This window comes from Salvelinus namaycush, chromosome 16 (assembly GCF_016432855.1).
Source record: "Salvelinus namaycush isolate Seneca chromosome 16, SaNama_1.0, whole genome shotgun sequence".
Classification (NCBI taxonomy): domain Eukaryota; kingdom Metazoa; phylum Chordata; class Actinopteri; order Salmoniformes; family Salmonidae; genus Salvelinus; species Salvelinus namaycush.
This window is the reverse complement of record NC_052322.1, coordinates 44,343,328-44,363,835: the sequence shown is the minus strand read 5'-3', so window position 1 is coordinate 44,363,835 and position 20,508 is coordinate 44,343,328. Positions and strand designations below refer to the sequence as shown.

General features: G+C 46.7%; 1 protein-coding gene across 3 annotated transcripts; it reads left to right on the top strand.

Moving 5' to 3' along the window:
• Positions 1-11,225: 11,225 nt before the first annotated feature.
• LOC120061478 lies at positions 11,226-18,936 on the top strand. Of its 3 annotated transcripts, none has more exons than XM_039011318.1 (6): positions 11,226-11,343; positions 11,583-11,676; positions 17,595-17,697; positions 18,070-18,234; positions 18,393-18,524; positions 18,633-18,936. In XM_039011318.1, the coding sequence occupies exons 2-6, from the start codon at positions 11,647-11,649 to the stop codon at positions 18,764-18,766; spliced, it is 564 nt and encodes a 187-aa protein (XP_038867246.1). In that variant the 5' UTR covers positions 11,226-11,343; positions 11,583-11,646; the 3' UTR covers positions 18,767-18,936. The 3 variants fall into 3 exon arrangements, with proteins under 3 accessions (XP_038867246.1, XP_038867247.1, XP_038867248.1); XM_039011319.1 differs by having other exon boundaries at positions 11,234-11,321; XM_039011320.1 differs by lacking the exon at positions 11,226-11,343 and adding an exon at positions 12,158-12,288 and having other exon boundaries at positions 11,566-11,676.
• Positions 18,937-20,508: the final 1,572 nt, after the last annotated feature.

The window sequence follows — 20,508 nt, the reverse complement described above, 5'->3', positions numbered from 1 at the left end:
ATGGCACGCTGGTTCATCGTTATCCAGGGACACATCCCCCTCTCCTCTATGGCACGTTGGTTCATCATTATCCAGGGACACACCCCCTCTCCTCTATGGCACGCTGGTTCATCATTATCCAGGGACACATCCCCCTCTCCTCTATGGCACGTTGGTTCATCATTATCCAGGGACACACCCCCTCTCCTCTATGGCACGCTTGTTCATCGTTATCCAGGGACACACCCCCTCTCCTCTATGGCACGCTTGTTCATCGTTATCCAGGGACACACCCCCCTCTCCTCTATGGCACGTTGGTTCATCGTTATTGGGGGGACACCCCCTCTCCTCTATGACACGTTGGTTCATCGTTATCCAGGGACACACCCCCTCTCCTCTATGGCACGCTGGTTCATCGTTATCCAGGGACACAACCCCCTCTCCTCTATGGCACGTTGGTTCATCGTTATCCAGGGACACACCCCCCTCTCCTCTATGGCACGTTGGTTCATCGTTATCCAGGGACACACCCCCCTCTCCTCTATGGCACGCTTGTTCATCGTTATCCAGGGACACACCCCCCTCTCCTCTATGGCACGTTGGTTCATCGTTATTGGGGGGACACCCCCTCTCCTCTATGACACGTTGGTTCATCGTTATCCAGGGACACACCCCCTCTCCTCTATGGCACGCTGGTTCATCGTTATCCAGGGACACACCCCCCTCTCCTCTATGGCACGTTGGTTCATCGTTATCCAGGGACACACCCCCCTCTCCTCTATGGCACGTTGGTTCATCGTTATCCAGGGACACACCCCCCTCTCCTCTATGGCACGCTGGTTCATCATTATCCAGGGACACACCCCCTCTCCTCTATGGCACGTTGGTTCATCGTTATCGGGGACACACCCCCCTCTCCTCTATGACACGTTGGTTCATCATTATCCAGGGACACACCCCCTCTCCTCTATGACACGTTGGTTCATCATTATCCAGGGACACACCCCCTCTCCTCTATGGCACGTTGGTTCATCATTATCCAGGGACACACCCCCTCTCCTCTATGGCACGTTGGTTCATCATTATCCAGGGACACACCCCCCTCTCCTCTATGGCACGTTGGTTCATCATTATCCAGGGACACATCCCCCTCTCCTCTATGGCACGTTGGTTCATCATTATCCAGGGACACACCCCCCTCTCCTCTATGGCACGTTGGTTCATCATTATCCAGGGACACATCCCCCTCTCCTCTATGGCACGCTGGTTCATCATTATCCAGGGACACACCCCCCTCTCCTCTATGGCACGTTGGTTCATCATTATCCAGGGACACACCCCCCTCTCCTCTATGGCACGTTGGTTCATCATTATCCAGGGACACACCCCCTCTCCTCTATGGCACGCTGGTTCATCATTATCCAGGGACACATCCCCCTCTCCTCTATGACACGTTGGTTCATCATTATCCAGGGACACACCCCCCTCTCCTCTATGGCACGCTGGTTCATCATTATCCAGGGACACACCCCCCTCTCCTCTATGACACGTTGGTTCATCATTATCGGGGACACACCCCCTCTCCTCTATGGCACGCTGGTTCATCGTTATCCAGGGACACACCCCCCTCTCCTCTATGGCACGCTGGTTCATCGTTATCCAGGGACACACCCCCTCTCCTCTGTGGCACGCTGGTTCATCGTTATCCAGGGACACACCCCCCTCTTCTCTATGACACGCTGGTTCATCATTATCCAGGGACACACCCCCCTCTCCTCTATGGCACGTTGGTTCATCATTATCCAGGGACACCCCCCCCTCTCCTCTATGGCACGCTGGTTCATCGTTATCGGGGACACGTCCCCCTCTCCTCTATGGCACGCTGGTTCATCGTTATCGGGGACACACCCCCTCTCCTCTATGGCACGCTGGTTCATCGTTATCCAGGGACACACCCCCCTCTCCTCTATGGCACGCTGGTTCATCGTTATTGGGGACACACCCCCTCTCCTCTATGGCACGCTGGTTCATCGTTATCGGGGACACATCCCCCTCTCCTCTATGGCACGTTGGTTCATCATTATCCAGGGACACACCCCCCTCTCCTCTATGGCACGCTGGTTCATCGTTATCGGGGACACACCCCCCTCTCCTCTATGGCACGCTGGTTCATCGTTATCCAGGGACACACCCCCTCTCCTCTATGGCACGCTGGTTCATCGTTATTGGGGACACACCCCCCTCTCCTCTATGGCACGTTGGTTCATCATTATCCAGGGACACACCCCCTCTCCTCTATGGCACGCTGGTTCATCATTATCCAGGGACACATCCCCCTCTCCTCTATGGCACGTTGGTTCATCGTTATCCAGGGACACACCCCCCTCTCCTCTATGGCACGTTGGTTCATCATTATCCAGGGACACATCCCCCTCTCCTCTATGGCACGTTGGTTCATCATTATCCAGGGACACACCCCCCTCTCCTCTATGGCACGCTGGTTCATCATTATCCAGGGACACACCCCCTCTCCTCTATGGCACGCTGGTTCATCGTTATTGGGGACACACCCCCCTCTCCTCTATGGCACGTTGGTTCATCGTTATCCAGGGACACATCCCCCTCTCCTCTATGGCACGCTGGTTCATCGTTATCCAGGGACACACCCCCTCTCCTCTATGGCACGCTGGTTCATCGTTATTGGGGACACACCCCCCTCTCCTCTATGGCACGTTGGTTCATCGTTATCCAGGGACACACCCCCCTCTCCTCTATGGCACGTTGGTTCATCGTTATCCAGGGACACACCCCCCTCTCCTCTATGGCACGCTGGTTCATCGTTATTGGGGACACACCCCCCTCTCCTCTATGGCACGCTGGTTCATCGTTATTTGGGACACACCCCCCTCTCCTCTATGGCACGTTGGTTCATCGTTATCGGGGACACACCCCCCTCTCCTCTATGACACGTTGGTTCATCGTTATTGGGGGGACACCCCCTCTCCTCTATGACACGTTGGTTCATCGTTATCCAGGGACACACCCCCTCTCCTCTATGGCACGCTTGTTCATCGTTATCCAGGGACACACCCCCCTCTCCTCTATGGCACATTGGCTCATCATTATCCAGGGACACACCCCATTTCCTCTATGGCACGCTGGTTCATCATTATCCAGGGACACACCCCCCTCTCCTCTATGACACGTTGGTTCATCATTATCCAGGGACACACCCCCCTCTCCTCTATGGCACGTTGGTTCATCGTTATCGGGGACACATCCCCCTCTCCTCTATGACACTTTGGTTCATCGTTATTGGGGACACACCCCCTCTCCTCTATGACACGTTGGTTCATCATTATCCAGGGACACACCCCCTCTCCTCTATGGCACGCTGGTTCATCATTATCCAGGGACACACCCCCCTCTCCTCTATGACACGTTGGTTCATCATTATCCAGGGACACACCCCCCTCTCCTCTATGGCACGTTGGTTCATCATTATCCAGGGACACACCCCCTCTTCTCTATGACACGTTGGTTCATCATTATCCAGGGACACACCCCCTCTCCTCTATGACACGTTGGTTCATCATTATCCAGGGACACACCCCCCTCTCCTCTATGGCACGTTGGTTCATCATTATCCAGGGACACACCCCCTCTTCTCTATGGCACGCTGGTTCATCATTATCCAGGGACACACCCCCCTCTCCTCTATGACACGTTGGTTCATCATTATCCAGGGACACACCCCCCTCTCCTCTATGGCACGTTGGTTCATCGTTATCGGGGACACATCCCCCTCTCCTCTATGACACTTTGGTTCATCGTTATTGGGGACACACCTCCTCTCCTCTATGACACGTTGGTTCATCATTATCCAGGGACACACCCCCTCTCCTCTATGGCACGCTGGTTCATCATTATCCAGGGACACACCCCCCTCTCCTCTATGACACGTTGGTTCATCATTATCCAGGGACACACCCCCCTCTCCTCTATGGCACGTTGGTTCATCATTATCCAGGGACACACCCCCTCTTCTCTATGACACGTTGGTTCATCATTATCCAGGGACACACCCCCTCTCCTCTATGACACGTTGGTTCATCATTATCCAGGGACACACCCCCTCTTCTCTATGACACGTTGGTTCATCATTATCCAGGGACACACCCCCCTCTCCTCTATGACACGTTGGTTCATCATTATCGGGGACACATCCCCCTCTCCTCTATGACACGTTGGTTCATCGTTATTGGGGACACACCCCCTCTCCTCTATGGCACGCTGGTTCATCATTATCCAGGGACACACCCCCCTCTTCTCTATGGCACGCTGGTTCATCGTTATTGGGGACACACCCCCTCTCCTCAATGGCACGCTGGTTCATCGTTATCCAGGGACACACCCCCTCTCCTCTATGACACGTTGGTTCATCATTATCCAGGGACACACCCCCCTCTCCTCTATGGCACGTTGGTTCATCGTTATTGGGGACACACCCCCTCTCCTCTATGGCACGCTGGTTCATCATTATCCAGGGACACACCCCCCTCTTCTCTATGGCATGCTGGTTCATCGTTATTGGGGACACACCCCCTCTCCTCTATGGCACGCTGGTTCATCGTTATCCAGGGACACACCCCCTCTCCTCTATGACACGTTGGTTCATCATTATCCAGGGACACACCCCCCTCTCCTCTATGGCACGTTGGTTCATCGTTATTGGGGACACACCCCCTCTCCTCTATGACACGCTGGTTCATCATTATCCAGGGACACACCCCCCTCTCCTCTATGGCACGTTGGTTCATCGTTATCCAGGGACACATCCCCCTCTCCTCTATGGCACGTTGGTTCATCGTTATTGGGGACACACCCCCCTCTCCTCTATGGCACGTTGGTTCATCATTATCCAGGGACACATCCCCCTCTCCTCTATGGCACGTTGGTTCATCGTTATTGGGGACACATCCCCCTCTCCTCTATGACACGCTGGTTCATCATTATCCAGGGACACACCCCCCTCTTCTCTATGGCACGTTGGTTCATCATTATCCAGGGACACACCCCCCTCTTCTCTATGGCACGTTGGTTCATCGTTATCCAGGGACACACCCCCCTCTCCTCTATGACACGTTGGTTCATCATTATCCAGGGACACACCCCCTCTCCTCTATGGCACGTTGGTTCATCGTTATCCAGGGACACACCCCCCTCTCCTCTATGACACGTTGGTTCATCATTATCCAGGGACACACCCCCCTCTCCTCTATGGCACGTTGGTTCATCATTATCCAGGGACACACCCCCCTCTCCTCTATGGCACGTTGGTTCATCGTTATCCAGGGACACACCCCCCTCTCCTCTATGGCACGTTGGTTGATCATTATCCAGGGACACACCCCCTCTCCTCTATGGCACGTTGGTTCATCATTATCCAGGGACACACCCCCTCTCCTCTATGGCACGTTGGTTCATCATTATCGGGGACACATCCCCCTCTCCTCTATGACACGTTGGTTCATCATTATCCAGGGACACACCCCCTCTCCTCTATGGCACGTTGGTTCATCATTATCGGGGACACATCCCCCTCTCCTCTATGACACGTTGGTTCATCATTATCCAGGGACACACCCCCTCTCCTCTATGACACGTTGGTTCATCATTATCCAGGGACACACCCCCTCTCCTCTATGGCACGTTGGTTCATCGTTATCGGGGACACATCCTTCTCTCCTCTATGACACGTTGGTTCATCGTTATCGGGGACACATCCTTCTCTCCTCTATGGCACGCTGGTTCATCGTTATCGGGGACACATCCTTCTCTCCTCTATGGCACGTTGGTTCATCGTTATCGGGGACACATCCTTCTCTCCTCTATGGCACGTTGGTTCATCGTTATCGGGGACACATCCCCCTCTCCTCTATACATTGGTATCCCCTGTGAAGCAGCGCCAGGGAAGCAACAATCCCAAAAGAGCACACAGCAACAGGGAAGAATAAGGCAGCAGAAGGAAAACAAACATGAACCAGCCTCGGAGTGCCCACGATGGGAATCTGACCCACTTACCCATTTTGCCTCAGGGCTTCAATGGAGGGGACGGTCCTGTGCTGCCAGGGCCATGGGAGCCCGCGCAGAGCACAAGCTCTACAGCAGAGACGAGACAGCCCAGCGAGTCTGGGCATGTAGGGGCCACCATGGCAGCCTTGGTTAAAGCTGCTCCAAGAGATAGGCTGGGCCTCCACTCTCCTTCGACCCACATACATGAGCAGGAGAATGTTCTGTACAGTCTGATAAAACATCCTGATTCCCATGGCTGACTGAGGAAGCAGACTACACTGATGCGTGGAAGAAGATCAATAGCCCATACACTGACTACAGAGCCCTGATGTGTTCTGTCTCTGACTATAGAGATCTGATCTGTTCTGTCTCTGACAATAGAGCCCTGATCTGTTCTGTCTCTGGGATGCTGCCGACCCTGACTATAGAGCCCTGATGTGTTCTGTCTCTGGGATGCTGCCGACCCTGACTATAGAGCCCTGATCTGTTCTGTCTCTGGGATGCTGCCGACCCTGACTATAGAGCCCTGATGTGTTCTGTCTCTGGGATGCTGCCGACCCTGACTATAGAGCCCTGATGTGTTCTCTCTGGGATGATGCCGACCCTGACTATAGAGCCCTGATGTGTTCTGTCTCTGGGATGCTGCCGACCCTGACTATAGAGCCCTGATGTGTTCTCTCTGGGATGATGCCGACCCTGACTATAGAGCCCTGATGTGTTCTGTCTCTGGGATGCTGCCGACCCTGACTATAGAGACCTGATCTGTTCTGTCTCTGGGATGCTGCCTACAGTGTTTTCCATCAGCTTCTCCTAAACGGAGATAAAAAAAAATAAGCTGTGATAATTTGATGCCTGCTGGATATAGTGAACATTACACAATGTGTGATGATGAGGTGTCGTTCTGCCCCTGAACAAGGCAGTTAACCCACTGTTCCCCGGTAGGCCGTCATTGTAAATAAGAATGTGTTCTTAACTGACTTGCCTCGTTAAATAAAGGTTCAATTAAAATGTTCACGAAAGAAAACAAGTGATAGACGACAATAACAGATGAAAACCAAAAAACTGTGTGCAGGTTGGAAACCCAAGGGCTTATACAAAAATCACACCGCAAAATATATATATATATATAATACATAAGTAGAAAAATAAAAAGGTTTGTTATAACAAAACCCACTAATTATAAATGTATAAATAAACCGATCCTGCTGGATAACTCTCTGACGTAAACAGATAGTCCATCGTATTCACTCTCTCAAACAGGAAGATGACACAAAACACTATTCTGGAAGCGAAGTGAATAAAATAAAAGCTGTATTTTTAATGAATAAAGGACCAGATGATGGAGACCTTCAGAGCGTTGCTCTTATAGCAGCCGTCACTCTGAAGAGACATCAGTAACCAGTGGATTGATTATCCATTACCTCGTTACATGTCAGAGGGATGTGCTAGTGAGGCCAGTTTAGGGATCTGCTGTTAGTGGCTAATTCCTCCTTCAATCCTCATTTCAGCCTTTTTATTGTTATCGGAAGAGACGACAGAAAGGTGAACAAACTGAAAAAAAATGATGAATGGCATTCGTGTTTCCTCTGGAGAGACAATGGCTAAATGTCCAATTCTAATGGGGGAGGCAGCGGGAGACAGGAGGTCAGCCGGGGGGGTGGTTGGAGGGGGGTGGTGGAGGGACAATAGGGGCATCGACTTGGGGGTGGGGTGGATGTGTGCACCATCACGGCATGTACTTAATTTTCATGAATGAATCAAGGGGACATGTGCCGCCTTGTTTGGGGGTGTTTGTTGGAGGGGTCCACGGCCTGTGACATTTATGTCAGCTCTAAGTCTTGTCCCCCCAGCTGTTATGGTAATGTCCTCCCAGCTGTTATGGTAATGTCCTCCCAGCTGTTATGGTAATGTCCTCCCAGTTGTTATGGTAATGTCCTCCCAGCTGTTATGGTAATGTCCTCCCAGCTGTTATGGTAATGTCCTCCCAGCTGTTATGGTAATGTCCTCCCAGCTGCTATGGTAATGTCTCCCAGTTGTTATGGTAATGTCCTCCCAGTTGTTATGGTAATGTCCTCCCAGCTGTTATGGTAATGTCCTCCCAGCTGTTATGGTAATGTCCTCCCAGCTGTTATGGTAATGTCCTCCCAGCTGTTATGGTAATGTCCTCCCAGCTGTTATGGTAATGTCCTCCCAGTTGTTATGGTAATGTCCTCCCAGCTGTTATGGTAATGTCCTCCCAGCTGTTATGGTAATGTCCTCCCAGTTGTTATGGTAATGTCCTCCCAGCTGTTATGGTAATGTCCTCCCAGTTGTTATGGTAATGTCCTCCCAGCTGTTATGGTAATGTCCTCCCAGTTGTTATGGTAATGTACTCCCAGTTGTTATGGTAATGTCCTCCCAGTTGTTATGGTAATGTCCTCCCAGCTGTTATGGTAATGTCCTCCCAGTTGTTATGGTAATGTCCTCCCAGCTGTTATGGTAATGTCCTCCCAGTTGTTATGGTAATGTCCTCCCAGTTGTTATGGTAATGTCCTCCCAGTTGTTATGGTAATGTCCCCCCAGTTGTTATGGTAATGTCCTCCCAGCTGTTATGGTAATGTCCTCCCAGTTGTTATGGTAATGTCCTCCCAGTTGTTATGGTAATGTCCTCCCAGTTGTTATGGTAATGTCCTCCCAGCTGTTATGGTAATGTCCTCCCAGCTGTTATGGTAATGTCCTCCCAGCTGTTATGGTAATGTCCTCCCAGTTGTTATGGTAATGTCCTCCCAGCTGTTATGGTAATGTCCTCCCAGCTGTTATGGTAATGTCCCCCCAGCTGTTATGGTAATGTCCTCCCAGTTGTTATGGTAATGTCCTCCCAGCTGTTATGGTAATGTCCTCCCAGCTGTTATGGTAATGTCCTCCCAGCTGTTATGGTAATGTCCTCCCAGTTGTTATGGTAATGTCCTCCCAGTTGTTATGGTAATGTCCTCCCAGCTGTTATGGTAATGTCCTCCCAGTTGTTATGGTAATGTCCTCCCAGCGTAAAAATAGCTTAATAGAATTTTATTTATTTTTTATTTCACCTTTTTCTAACCAGGTAGGCCAGTTGAGAACAAGTTCTCATTTACAACTGTGACCTGGCCAAGATAAAGCAAAGCAGTGCGACAAAAACAACAACACAGAGTTACACATAAACAAATGTACAGTCAATAACACACAAGAACATTTAAAAAATGACTCAAGTAGCAGTGAAAGTCACCCAGTAAAATACTACTTGAGTAAAAGTCTAAAAGTATTTGGTTTTAAATATACTTAAGTATCAAAGTAAAAGTGTTAATCAATTCAAAGTCCTTATATTAAGCAAACCAGATGGCACAATTTTCTTGTTTTTCAATTTAAGGATAGCCAGTGGCACACCAACACTAATTTACAAACAAAGCATTTGTGTTTAGTGAATCTGCTAGATTACAGGCATTAGGGATGACCAGGGTTTTTTCTCTTGATACATGCGTGAATTATAATAACCAATCAGTCTGTCATGTTCCACCACAGGTCGAAATATAAAGCTGATCATCCACTTCAGTTGTAGCCATCACACCACCGTTTGAGAAAGCTTGTTTAACTAAACATTAGGACTCATTCCCAATATCTCTCATGGATCCGCCTCAGTCTTTCCACGAAACCCAGAGAAACACAAATCTCAGTAGCCTAATCTTCCTTTCCACACGTTTTTTGGTCTCTGACGGCCACCTTAAGTTAATATAATGCCAACAGAAAAGGCCTATATCCATTTTAGACCTACTTGATAAACCTACAGCGCTTCACCGATAATCCAAGGCGATACTATTGATTCTGAAGTTATGTACATGCTGCCACCTTGTGTCTAAATGTGGTAACCACAACATCGCGGGACCATTGAGTAGCTATAGCCTGAATTCAAAATAACCACCTCCCCCTCGCCGCTCCATTTTTGCGTTCATTTGCACAAGTGTCCCAAAGCTGAGGAAGGGTTAATATCGTGTGAAACCCCAAGGGGATTTGGCAATTTAAATGTTATGCTCGTTTTATTAGTTAAAATTGGGAACATGAATTGCATCATTCAATTCACGAGTTTGCCCCGAAGTTGATGGGTTTATTGATCCCATCGCAACTATCTGGTCATTATCGGAGTTTCGTCAGCAACACGTGACAACGGAAAGCCCTCGGAGCAAGTTAGTTGGAGCGGGGGTTGGTATGAGCGAGGGGGGGTAGGAGCGAGAGGGGGGGGGGTTTGGGTAGGAGCGAGTGGGGGGTTGGTAGAAGCGAGGGGGGGTTGTTAGGAGCGGGGGTTGTTAGGAGCGGGGGTTGGTAGGAGCGGGGGTTTGGTAGGAGCGGGGGGGTTGGTAGGAGCGGGGGTGGTAGGAGCGGGGGGTTGGTAGGAGCGGGGGGGTTGGTAGGAGCGGGGGGTTGTTAGGAGCGGGGGGTTGGTAGGAGCGGGGGTGGTAGGAGCGGGGGTTGGTAGGAGCGGGGGTTGGTAGGAGCGGGGGGTTGGTAGGAGCGGGGGGTTGGTAGGAGCGGGGGGTTGGTAGGAGCGGGGGGTTGTTAGGAGCGGGGGGTTGGTAGGAGCGGGGGGTTGTTAGGAGCGGGGGGTAGGAGCGGGGGGTTGTTAGGAGCGGGGGGTTGTTAGGAGCGGGGGGTTGTTAGGAGCGGGGGGGTTGTTAGGAGCGGGGGGGTTGGTAGGAGCGGGGGGTTGTTAGGAGCGGGGGTTGGTAGGAGCGGGGGGGTTGGTAGGAGCGGGGGTTGGTAGGAGCGGGGGGGGGGGTGGTAGGAGCGGGGGGGGTGGTAGGAGCGGGGGGTGGTAGGAGCGGGGGGTTTGTGGGAGTGGGGGGTTGGTAGGAGCGAGGGGGGGGTGGGTTGGTATGACAAAGTATGACAATTGGGTACTTTTTCCACCACTGCTGAAAGGCATCCAACTACATACTGTATATTTATTCAAGTCTACCATTGCAGTCAAATATACTTAGTCCTGTGCCGGTGAAAGATTGGCAAGCAGATTGAATGTACTTTTATATATACAAACCATGAAGATATTAAAGAAGCAGTACGAGTGTTTGTCCAAGTAAGGTGGACTCTGATGGTTACGTAATGTACCAGCAACAACTCTGTTTATCAGAGGGAAGTTACTCTTTAACAGACTGTCTGAATCCATTGCACTGCTCTGTGTTAATATGGATTGAAAACCTACTACTACAAGAATCTAGCTGTTAGTACTTCTGTCATTTCTTTACCGTGTTCTGCTGAAATAGGTTGGTCAATTGTGCTACCAAAGTGGGTATAGTTGATGCTAACATTGACTTAATAAAGCAACCTGGCACATTCGCCTGCAGTTTATAAATATTTTCATGCTGGTCAAGTGAGAGAGAGAGAGAGATAATGACAGAAATACAGACAGAAAGACAAGTGCCTCTGAGTTAAGAGCTGCTGTCTACATTTGCTTGCTAAACAGCATACAGTACTGTGGAGTCCTTAACCAACTGCTCTTGTCACTCCCCCTCCTCTCCCCTCAGCGCCCACACCGTTGGTTGCCCTCCTGTGGATCACATACCAGCAGCCGAACAACCGTCAGGGGTAATGGTGGTTCGGGTCCTAAACCTAAATCAGGTCTGAACTTGAGCCCATCTTGTCTCTTTCCCTTTTTCTAATTCCCACTCTTCCTCCTCAAATACCGAGGTTCACATCTCACTCTTTTTCTTACCCTCTCTCGGTCTCTCTCGGTCTCTCTCTTTCAACCTTTCACACGGCCTCTCTCGGTCTCGGTCTCGGTCTCTCTAGAGATGTTTTTCCATTTCCTCTTCACTGTTAAAGCAACTATTTTCTAAGACCCTTCGTTCTTAAAATAAAACTGACCTAAAGTGACCCTTTCTGCATTCCAGAGGCTCCCTGTTTCTGTCACAGTGGAGTTCTCTGTAAGATCTGTGAAGGTGGAAAGGAGAAAATGATTAAAGAGAGAGTGAAATATATATTTTACAGTGCAATCCTATCCCTGCTCTAGTCTGCCAGTAGTGTCACATGCTTTCTCAGATTGTTTACTTGTACTGGTTTAGTCTGTCTAAGCTCTCACACACCCCCTCCCTGCCTTCAGCCCTCCCATTTTCTCACCAAGAACCAAAGCTGAGACATGGCAACAGTGCACCAAAGCAGGCAATCGCTGAAGATCGGGTGAACTTTTTTGTCCATATTGTTTTTCTCAAGGTCCACTCTCTCAGGACAAATGTGAGTACCCGATGATTTCAGAACCTTTAGGGTCAGAGAGGACTAGCTATTTGGGTCAGACAGGGGCTGGGTTGGGGGGGGGGGGGGGTATTTAGACCCTTGGGAAGGTGAGAGGGGTATCTAGACTTCTAATACAGAATGTGCAGACAGAGACTTCTACAAACAGACAAAAATGTTTTTAAAGGCATGAGCATTGGTACTATTCCTCGTCAGGCTGTTGAGAGTGGGAAAATGGTTGTATTAATGGTATGCAATACTGCATTTGGATACAAATAATTGTAATCTCTCTCAATGCCTTTTGAAATGATGCATTAGGCTATTAGACGACCAATGCCCTATGTGTTAACTCAATTCTCCACAAGTTTCATTTGTAAACATTTGTGCTTTAAAAGACAGACGCAACTTCATATTTGGAGAACAAATCACACTGTACTCCTTGATGAAAATATGTCTGCACAAATGATTTTGCATAAATGTCTCAAAGTGTGTCTCATAAATGTGTAATGGTCCGTGTCTGTTTGTCTGTCCGTCTGTGTGTGGAGGTCATTTAGACGCTGCTGATGTTGACCAACTGCCAGTTTCCAAAAATGTTCCTGGCTGGGCTGGGCTGGGCTGGGCTGGGCTGGGCTGGGCTGGGCTGGGCTGGGCTGGGCTGGGCTGGGCTGGGCTGGGCTGGGCTGGGCTGGGCTGGGCTGGGCTGGGCTGGGCTGGGCTGGGCTGGGCTGGGCTGGTGTGTGTGTGTGTGTGTGTGTGTGTGTGTGTGTGTGTGTGTGTGTGTGTGTGTGTGTGTGTGTGTGTGTGTGTGTGTGTGTGTGTGTGTGTGTGTGTGTGTTGGAGAGAGAGAGAGAGCGAGAGAGAGAGAAAGAGAGACACAGACAGACAGACAGACAGAGAGTATTACTCTTGCAATACAAACAAATCTCCTAAATTAGCTGGTATTCCCAGCCTTTCTGAATCCTCCCCTGGTTTTAGTTTAGTCTAAGACTGGAGTGTAATTAAGGGCGCTTTCCCATATCCCCTGTATGATCCAGATCCTGGACCGTTCGGTACCCTGATCCGCGCTATAAAGCATATATGAAACGTAAACTAATCCTGGACAATGCCTGGGCTGTGGATCCAAGATTTAGGACCAGGGTAGCAGGTAATGTTACCGGCAACACGTGTCGTGAACTTTTAAAATACAAAGATGCAACACGAGCGATATTCGTTATTTTCTGTTGGTCATTAAACTTTTGTTAGCCAGTTAACTTTAGGTAGACATACTATTAAATAGCTAAAAATACTCTAAAACATAAAAAACAAGACTAAGCCAATTCAATATTTTGTTCATTTAATTAAATACATTTTTTTTTTTGCAAAGCCTAGACATTCTGTTTTTGCTTGTTAAAATACTGCTTCGTGGTGTTAATACTGCTTCGTGGTGTTAATACTGCTTCGTGGTGTTAATACTGCTTCGTGGTGTTAATACTGCTTCGTGGTGTTAATACTGCTTCGTGGTGTTAATACTGCTTCGTCGCGTTAATACTGCTTCGTCGCGTTAATACTGCTTCGTCGTGTTAATACTGGTTCGTGGTGTTAATACTGCTTCGTGGTGTTAATACTGCTTCGTGGTGTTAATACTGCTTCGTGGTGTTAATACTGCTTCGTCGCGTTAATACTGCTTCGTCGCGTTAATACTGCTTCGTGGTGTTAATACTGCTTCGTGGTGTTAATACTGCTTCGTGGTGTTAATACTGCTTCGTGGTGTTAATACTGCTTCGTGGTGTTAATACTGCTTCGTGGTGTTAATACTGCTTCATCGTGTTAATACTGCTTCATCGTGTTAATACTGCTTCATCGTGTTAATACTGCTTCATCGTGTTAATACTGCTTCATCGTGTTAATACTGCTTCATCGTGTTAATACTGCTTCATCGTGTTAATACTGCTTCATCGTGTTAATACTGCTTCATCGTGTTAATACTGCTTCATCGTGTTAATACTGCTTCGTGGTGTTAATACTGCTTCGTGGTGTTTTATACTGCTTCGTCGTGTTAATACTGCTTCATCGTGTTAATACTGCTTCATCGTGTTAATACTGCTTCATCGTGTTAATACTGCTTCATCGTGTTAAAACTGCTTCATCGTTCTATTGGACAGTTTTGCTTGTCATAACAATAAACTACAGTAACTGATGCTCTCCATGTTCTATTTTAAAACCTGGCAAAGTATGAGACACTTTTATCTTCAACATCACTGCCACATACGTCACAGCTCAGACATGAGATGGATGTGGCAGGGACTCCAGACAATTACGGATTACAAAGGGGAAAACCAGCCACGTCGCGGACATCGACATCTTGCTCCCAGACAAGCTAAACACCTTCTTTGTCCCGCTTTGAGGATAACACAGTACCACCGACGCGGGCCACTCCAGAGGACTGTGGGCTCTCCTTCTCTGGCATACATACATGAATGACGTGAATAATCAAGTCAACAAACATTGGGTAGTTAGTTAGATAGCATAAAGTAAATATACTGGCAAGTTCAATGTACTAGTAGTCAACATACCCGGTATATACTGCTGTGATGTGGTTCGTAAACAAATTGTCTGCCAACATATCGTGTAACGAAGCTTATTTTGAAAAGTCATTACTTTATTACATTGCTCAACAGCTTCTTAACATTTGTCATAATTAGTTAAAGCAACAAATTTGTATCCACTCTCTTCGGTCTTCGGCTGCATAATTTCCGCCATTTTCTTCATATCTGAAAATGTTGTGAAGCCACGCCCATTTTCTGAAGAATTGCATTATGGGCCCTAAAAGCACGGAAATAGTGTCCATTGCTTGTATACTTTGTATTTTGGTGACTTTACTATGTCATCCGGGAACTTTTGGCATGCTAACTATATCCATACTATGACTAATAAGCATACTAAAAACTCAATTTACGTCACATTTACAGTTAGTGCAGCTAGTATGAGTATTCGAACACAGCTCTTGTGTGCCTATGCTACTATATCATAGCCTCTCTTTCGCAAAGTTACATGTTTGTTTTCTTTTTTGTAAACCCACATTAAAAAATACTACAGTTTACAATAGAATAGTACAGCACTTACTATAGAATTCTGCAGTAAACTGTAGTACACTGTAGAATACTATACTACACACTATCCCTCGATCATGTGTAGTAATTACTATATAATGTTGTAATATACTGTAGAATACAATAGTAAATACTACAGTATACTACATACCACAAAACACCACACTAAATACTACAATAATGTTCACAAAAACACTACAGTCCGCAAAAACACTACAGTAATTACTATGGTATATACTACAGTATACAATTTGCATATACCCCGCCCATTCCTCTCCCCCATATCCCAATTTGTGTCACCCATAAGTGAGAAACCTACTGTACATGCCAAGTATAGACCATATATTGTGTTCCCTACAGGCTACATTCAGACCTCAGTCTTATCTACCTACCTACAGGTTATGGAAAATGTGCTCTTTGAGTATTTTGTCCAGTAGGGTTCCTCAAGGACAAGCCCCCACTGCTATGTCAAAGACAATAAAACAAAAATGCAACAGTAATGTCCGCAAAAACACTACAGTAATTACTATAGTATATACTACCATTTTTTTTCTTACTAGAGTATTTAGACTGTAGTAAACTATAAATACTACAGTATACTACATGTCCGTAAAACTACAGTAAAATACTACAGTATCCACTTTTGTGTTTTTGCGGACTACATTAGGATTTTTTCATGTGGGAATGTACCTCTTCAGAGTCATTGTATATTTTGTTTCATCCCTTGCTGCTGCTCTAATGGACTTCTTACCCCCCAAAAAACTACTTAAGTGGTACCTTAAAGTATTTTTACTGAAGTACATTACACCACTGCTAGAAACAAGGGGTAGCTTAACTAACCCTTTGGCTCAACTTACCCCACTCTCCCCTAGCGTAGTTACTTAGCCTAACTTGCTTTGCTTTGAAGTCCCTAAAGAAGCTAGGCTTTTTCATCAACCTTTGTTTTTACGGCATTGCGCAGAGGATACGTTTTGGCTTATTGTTAAAGTACCTGGTCACTTTAAAATGAAAGAGGGAGCCTCCCCAGTGAGCAGAATTACATTGAAATGACCACTAAAAGACATATACACTGAAAATACATTATTTTTTGTTACTTGTTTCTATGGACAAATTTCAACTACTCATACGTTACCTTTGATCTACTAGTCAATAAAGAAAGACTTATATTATATGTATTATTGCTCTTACCTGTCACATGCACTTATGTTAGCTTTTTCAAAAGCTTTACAACTGATAATGATCATGTTAAAATGTATTGCACCAACAGACAAAAAACAACAGCGCACTTCTCAGGAATGTTATGGATTTTGTTGTTGTTGTTGTTGTTGTGCTATGAGTGTAATATGTGGTTGTTTTATCTACATTTAGTTGAATGCACTGACTGTAAGTTGCTCTGGATAAGAGCGCCTGCTAAAAACCCAAAATGTAAATGTAAAAAAAAATGAACACTTGGAAAGCACACTGGGTATTATTCTAAACAAGACACAGGTCTTGCTCCCCTGCTCAGACGTTGCTGACGCATACCAGATCTTAAAACGTCTGAACCAATATAGACGTCTATGTTTCACAAGTTTGGACAACAGTAGAGTACAGCAGAGCAGGGGTTCCCAAACTTTTTTACTCAGGCCCCCCTTACGCACAGTTTGGGAACCAATGCAGTCGAGCACAGAGTGCATGACAGTAAAGTACACGATTTAGTTCAGAACATTAGAGTTTGAAATAAACATAGACTATCTATAATTGGTTCAGATTTGGACAGTAAAGAAAAGTAGAGTATAGTTCAGTAGGGTACAGTACAATAGAGTACATAATACTGTACTTTACTATGTTCTGTACTGTAATGTACTTTACTGTACTGTACTATACTCCACTTTTCTTTACTGTACTGTACTCTACTGTACCGAACTATACTCTACTTTTCTTTACTGTACTGTCCAAATCTGAACCAATTATAGATAGTCTATCTTTATTTCAAATGTTTTGTCCAGCCTGGACCGGGTGTCTGTGGATGTTAAAATCAAGGCCGGTCTGGACCAAAAAATGACGTCTGTGGATGTTTAAATCAAGGCCAGGGCAGATGGACCAAATATCGTCGTCTTTTCAACGTCCATGGACAACAGCGTCAGACGGTGCTCACTGGGTCCGGATGGAATGATCAGTTATGTAGAGACATTTTGTTGAGGTATAAATCTTGTTCTGTCTCTAATCCTCACCTGTCAGATGCTTCGCCTGACAGCAGGACGAGTGGGGTGCTTGCTTTCCAGGCGCGCCGTGGTGGGAATGACCAACAGTGGTGCGAGGATGTCAAGCCATAGCCACCACGGTATTCTTTGACGTTGCACTGCATGCATAATTGTCTGTAGGAAAAAACATTTATTTTCAGTATAAATGTATCCATTTCTTTTTATCACAATACACATATCCTAGTTTGTTGTGTAAAACCAAATTTTATTCGAGCAAGTTGAATTTGAAATGGCATGGCCTACTGCGCCATTGCATGTATTATCAGCAGATGGCGTTGTTGGCTTTAAGTGGTGAATGGTTTTTACAAGCGCAAGGACCTGAGGTCTTACCACCCAGTGTAATGTCTACTTCTCTAACGTCTATAAACCTCTAAACCCCACCTTACAACTCCCTTTACCTCAGCCTCCCACTCACATAATCAATCATGTGTCCTATCGCTCATGTACTGTAGAGGTATCTGACCAGGTGGACATGTCCCAGCCAATGTACTGGGATCGTCTGGACACTCCTCTGCCAGACAGAGCATGGATTGATGTCCTCGATTCTAAGGATAAGAGCCTGAAACAGAAGGAGAAGGGGCCATGGACTGCACTGTCCAAGGAGGAAAAAATCGCCTGTAATCCCCTCTCAATTCAATTAAAATAGCTTTATTGGCATGGGAAACATACTGAATGTTTACATTGCCAAAGCAAGTGGAATATGTACTGTCTCATTCCTTCTCATTTTACAGCTTTTCATCCTGCTACCCTTAATATTTCTCCTTCTCTGTCCCAGTGTACAGGCTGAAGTTCAACCACACCTACCCTGAGATGAAGAAGCCGTCCCATGAGTGGAAGACTGTGATTGGTGGGATGTTCATCTTCTTTGGCATCACTGGTCTGGTGGTGTTTTGGCAGGGCCACTATGGTAAGAATTCTCATGGTTGATTGCTAAACTTGATAGACTTCCTCGAGCCTGTATCACACATGTTCTATCCTCAAAGCTGCTGTTCTCTTTCTCCTTTGTGTCCCACAGTGTACCCACCTCAACCTCACACTTTTGGTGAGGAGTGGCAGGCTAAGCAGATCCAGAGGATGCTGGACATGCGGGTCAACCCAATTGAGGGCTTTTCTGCCAAGTGGGACTACAAGAACAAACAATGGAAGTAAATGAAGTAAGGGAATAGACGGGATACTGTACTGAAATGAGGAGCGGTTGGACTTGAGCCTCTGAGCACCTTGAGCCTCTGTTTAGCCAACAGCCTCTCCTTCCACCGTAGTGGCAAGCTACCCATCTGAATCCATCCCCATACTGTTTGAGTAAAAAATTACAAAAACGGTTTGCTTTCTTCTCTCTCCATCTATCTGAGAAAATATGTCTTAACAATATGGGCTGCTTGTCCTAATTTCTGCTTTAGCATTTCCAGTGGTATTGTGTCTGGTTTAGCCCTAAAGGAAGTGAGTATTGCGGGTTATACAATTGCCTTGGTGGTCCCTGTGGTTCAGATACACTCAACACTAACATAAAACACAGCCTAGTATACTTTTGTTTTATCCCATAACTGTGAAACACATTAAAGACATGCTCCGATACTTTGGCTTTAAAGACATGCACCGGTACTTTGTCTTTAAAGACATGCTCCGGTACTTTGTCTTTAAAGACATGCTCCGGTACTTTGTCTTTAAAGACATGCACCGGTACTTTGGCTTTAAAAGACATGCACCGGTACTTTGGCTTTAAAAGACATGCACCGGTACTTTGGCTTTAAAAGACATGCACCGATACGTTGGCTTTAAAGACATGCTCTGGTACTTTGGCTTTAAAGACATGCTCTGGTACTTTGGCTTTAAAAGACATGCACCGATACGTTGGCTTTAAAGACATGCTCTGGTACTTTGGCTTTAAAGACATGCTCTGGTACTTTGTCTTTAAAGACATGCTCCGGTACTTTGTCTTTAAAGACATGCACCGGTACTTTGGCTTTAAAAGACATGCACCGGTACTTTGGCTTTAAAAGACATGCACCGGTACTTTGGCTTTAAAAGACATGCACCGATACGTTGGCTTTAAAGACATGCTCTGGTACTTTGGCTTTAAAGACATGCTCTGGTACTTTGGCGACAAATAAGTATTTTTTTTAGACCTCCCACTTTGGACTGGATGTGTCAATGTGTAGTTCATACATGCATAATCTGAGCAACATTACTGTGTTACCTCAATTAGCCATGAAATCCATAGTTTGAAAGACTGTTTTCTAGAAGCTGTGCTGCACCATATTCCCTACATTTCCTCCCATGTGGGCAAGCCCCCAAGAAATTAGAGTTTGAGCCAATGAGATTCAGCCCATCGCCATTTGTGACAGCTTGCGAGACTCACCCACAGCAGAGGGAGAGAGAGCAATGGCGTGGTGAACGTACAGTTGAAGTCGGAAGTTTACATACACCTTAGCCAAATACATTTAAACTCAGTTTTTCACAATTCCTGACATTTAATCCTAGTAAAAATTCCCTGTCTTAGGTCAGTTAGAATCACCACTAAATTTTAAGAATGTGAAATGTCAGAATAATAGTAGAGAGAATGATTTATTTCAGCTTTTATTACTTTCATCACATTCCCAGTGGGTCAGAAGTTTACATACACTCAATTAGTATTTGGTAGCATTGCCTTTAAATTGTTTGACTTGGGTCAAACGTTTTGGGTAGCTTTCCACAAGCTTCCCACAATAAGTTGGGTGAATTTTGGCCCATTCCTCCTGACAGAGCTGGTGTAACTGAGTCAGGTTTGTAGGCCTCCTTGCTCACACACGCTTTTTCAGTTCTGCCCACAAATCTTCTATAGGATTGAGGTCAGGGCTTTGTGATGGCCACTCCACTACCTTGACTTTGTTGTCCTTAAGCCATTTTTCCACAAC

What these genes read in the sequence shown, in the direction of transcription:
- LOC120061478 (XM_039011318.1), top strand. Translation starts at nt 11,647, where the DNA reads ATGGTGGTTCGGGTCCTAAACCTAAATCAG. An exon ending in GGGTCCTAAACCTAAATCAG is followed by an intron (nt 11,677 to 17,594) that starts GTCTGAACTTGA and finishes CTCACCTGTCAG; the next exon opens with ATGCTTCGCCTGACAGCAGG. An exon ending in GTCAAGCCATAGCCACCACG is followed by an intron (nt 17,698 to 18,069) that starts GTATTCTTTGAC and finishes CATGTACTGTAG; the next exon opens with AGGTATCTGACCAGGTGGAC.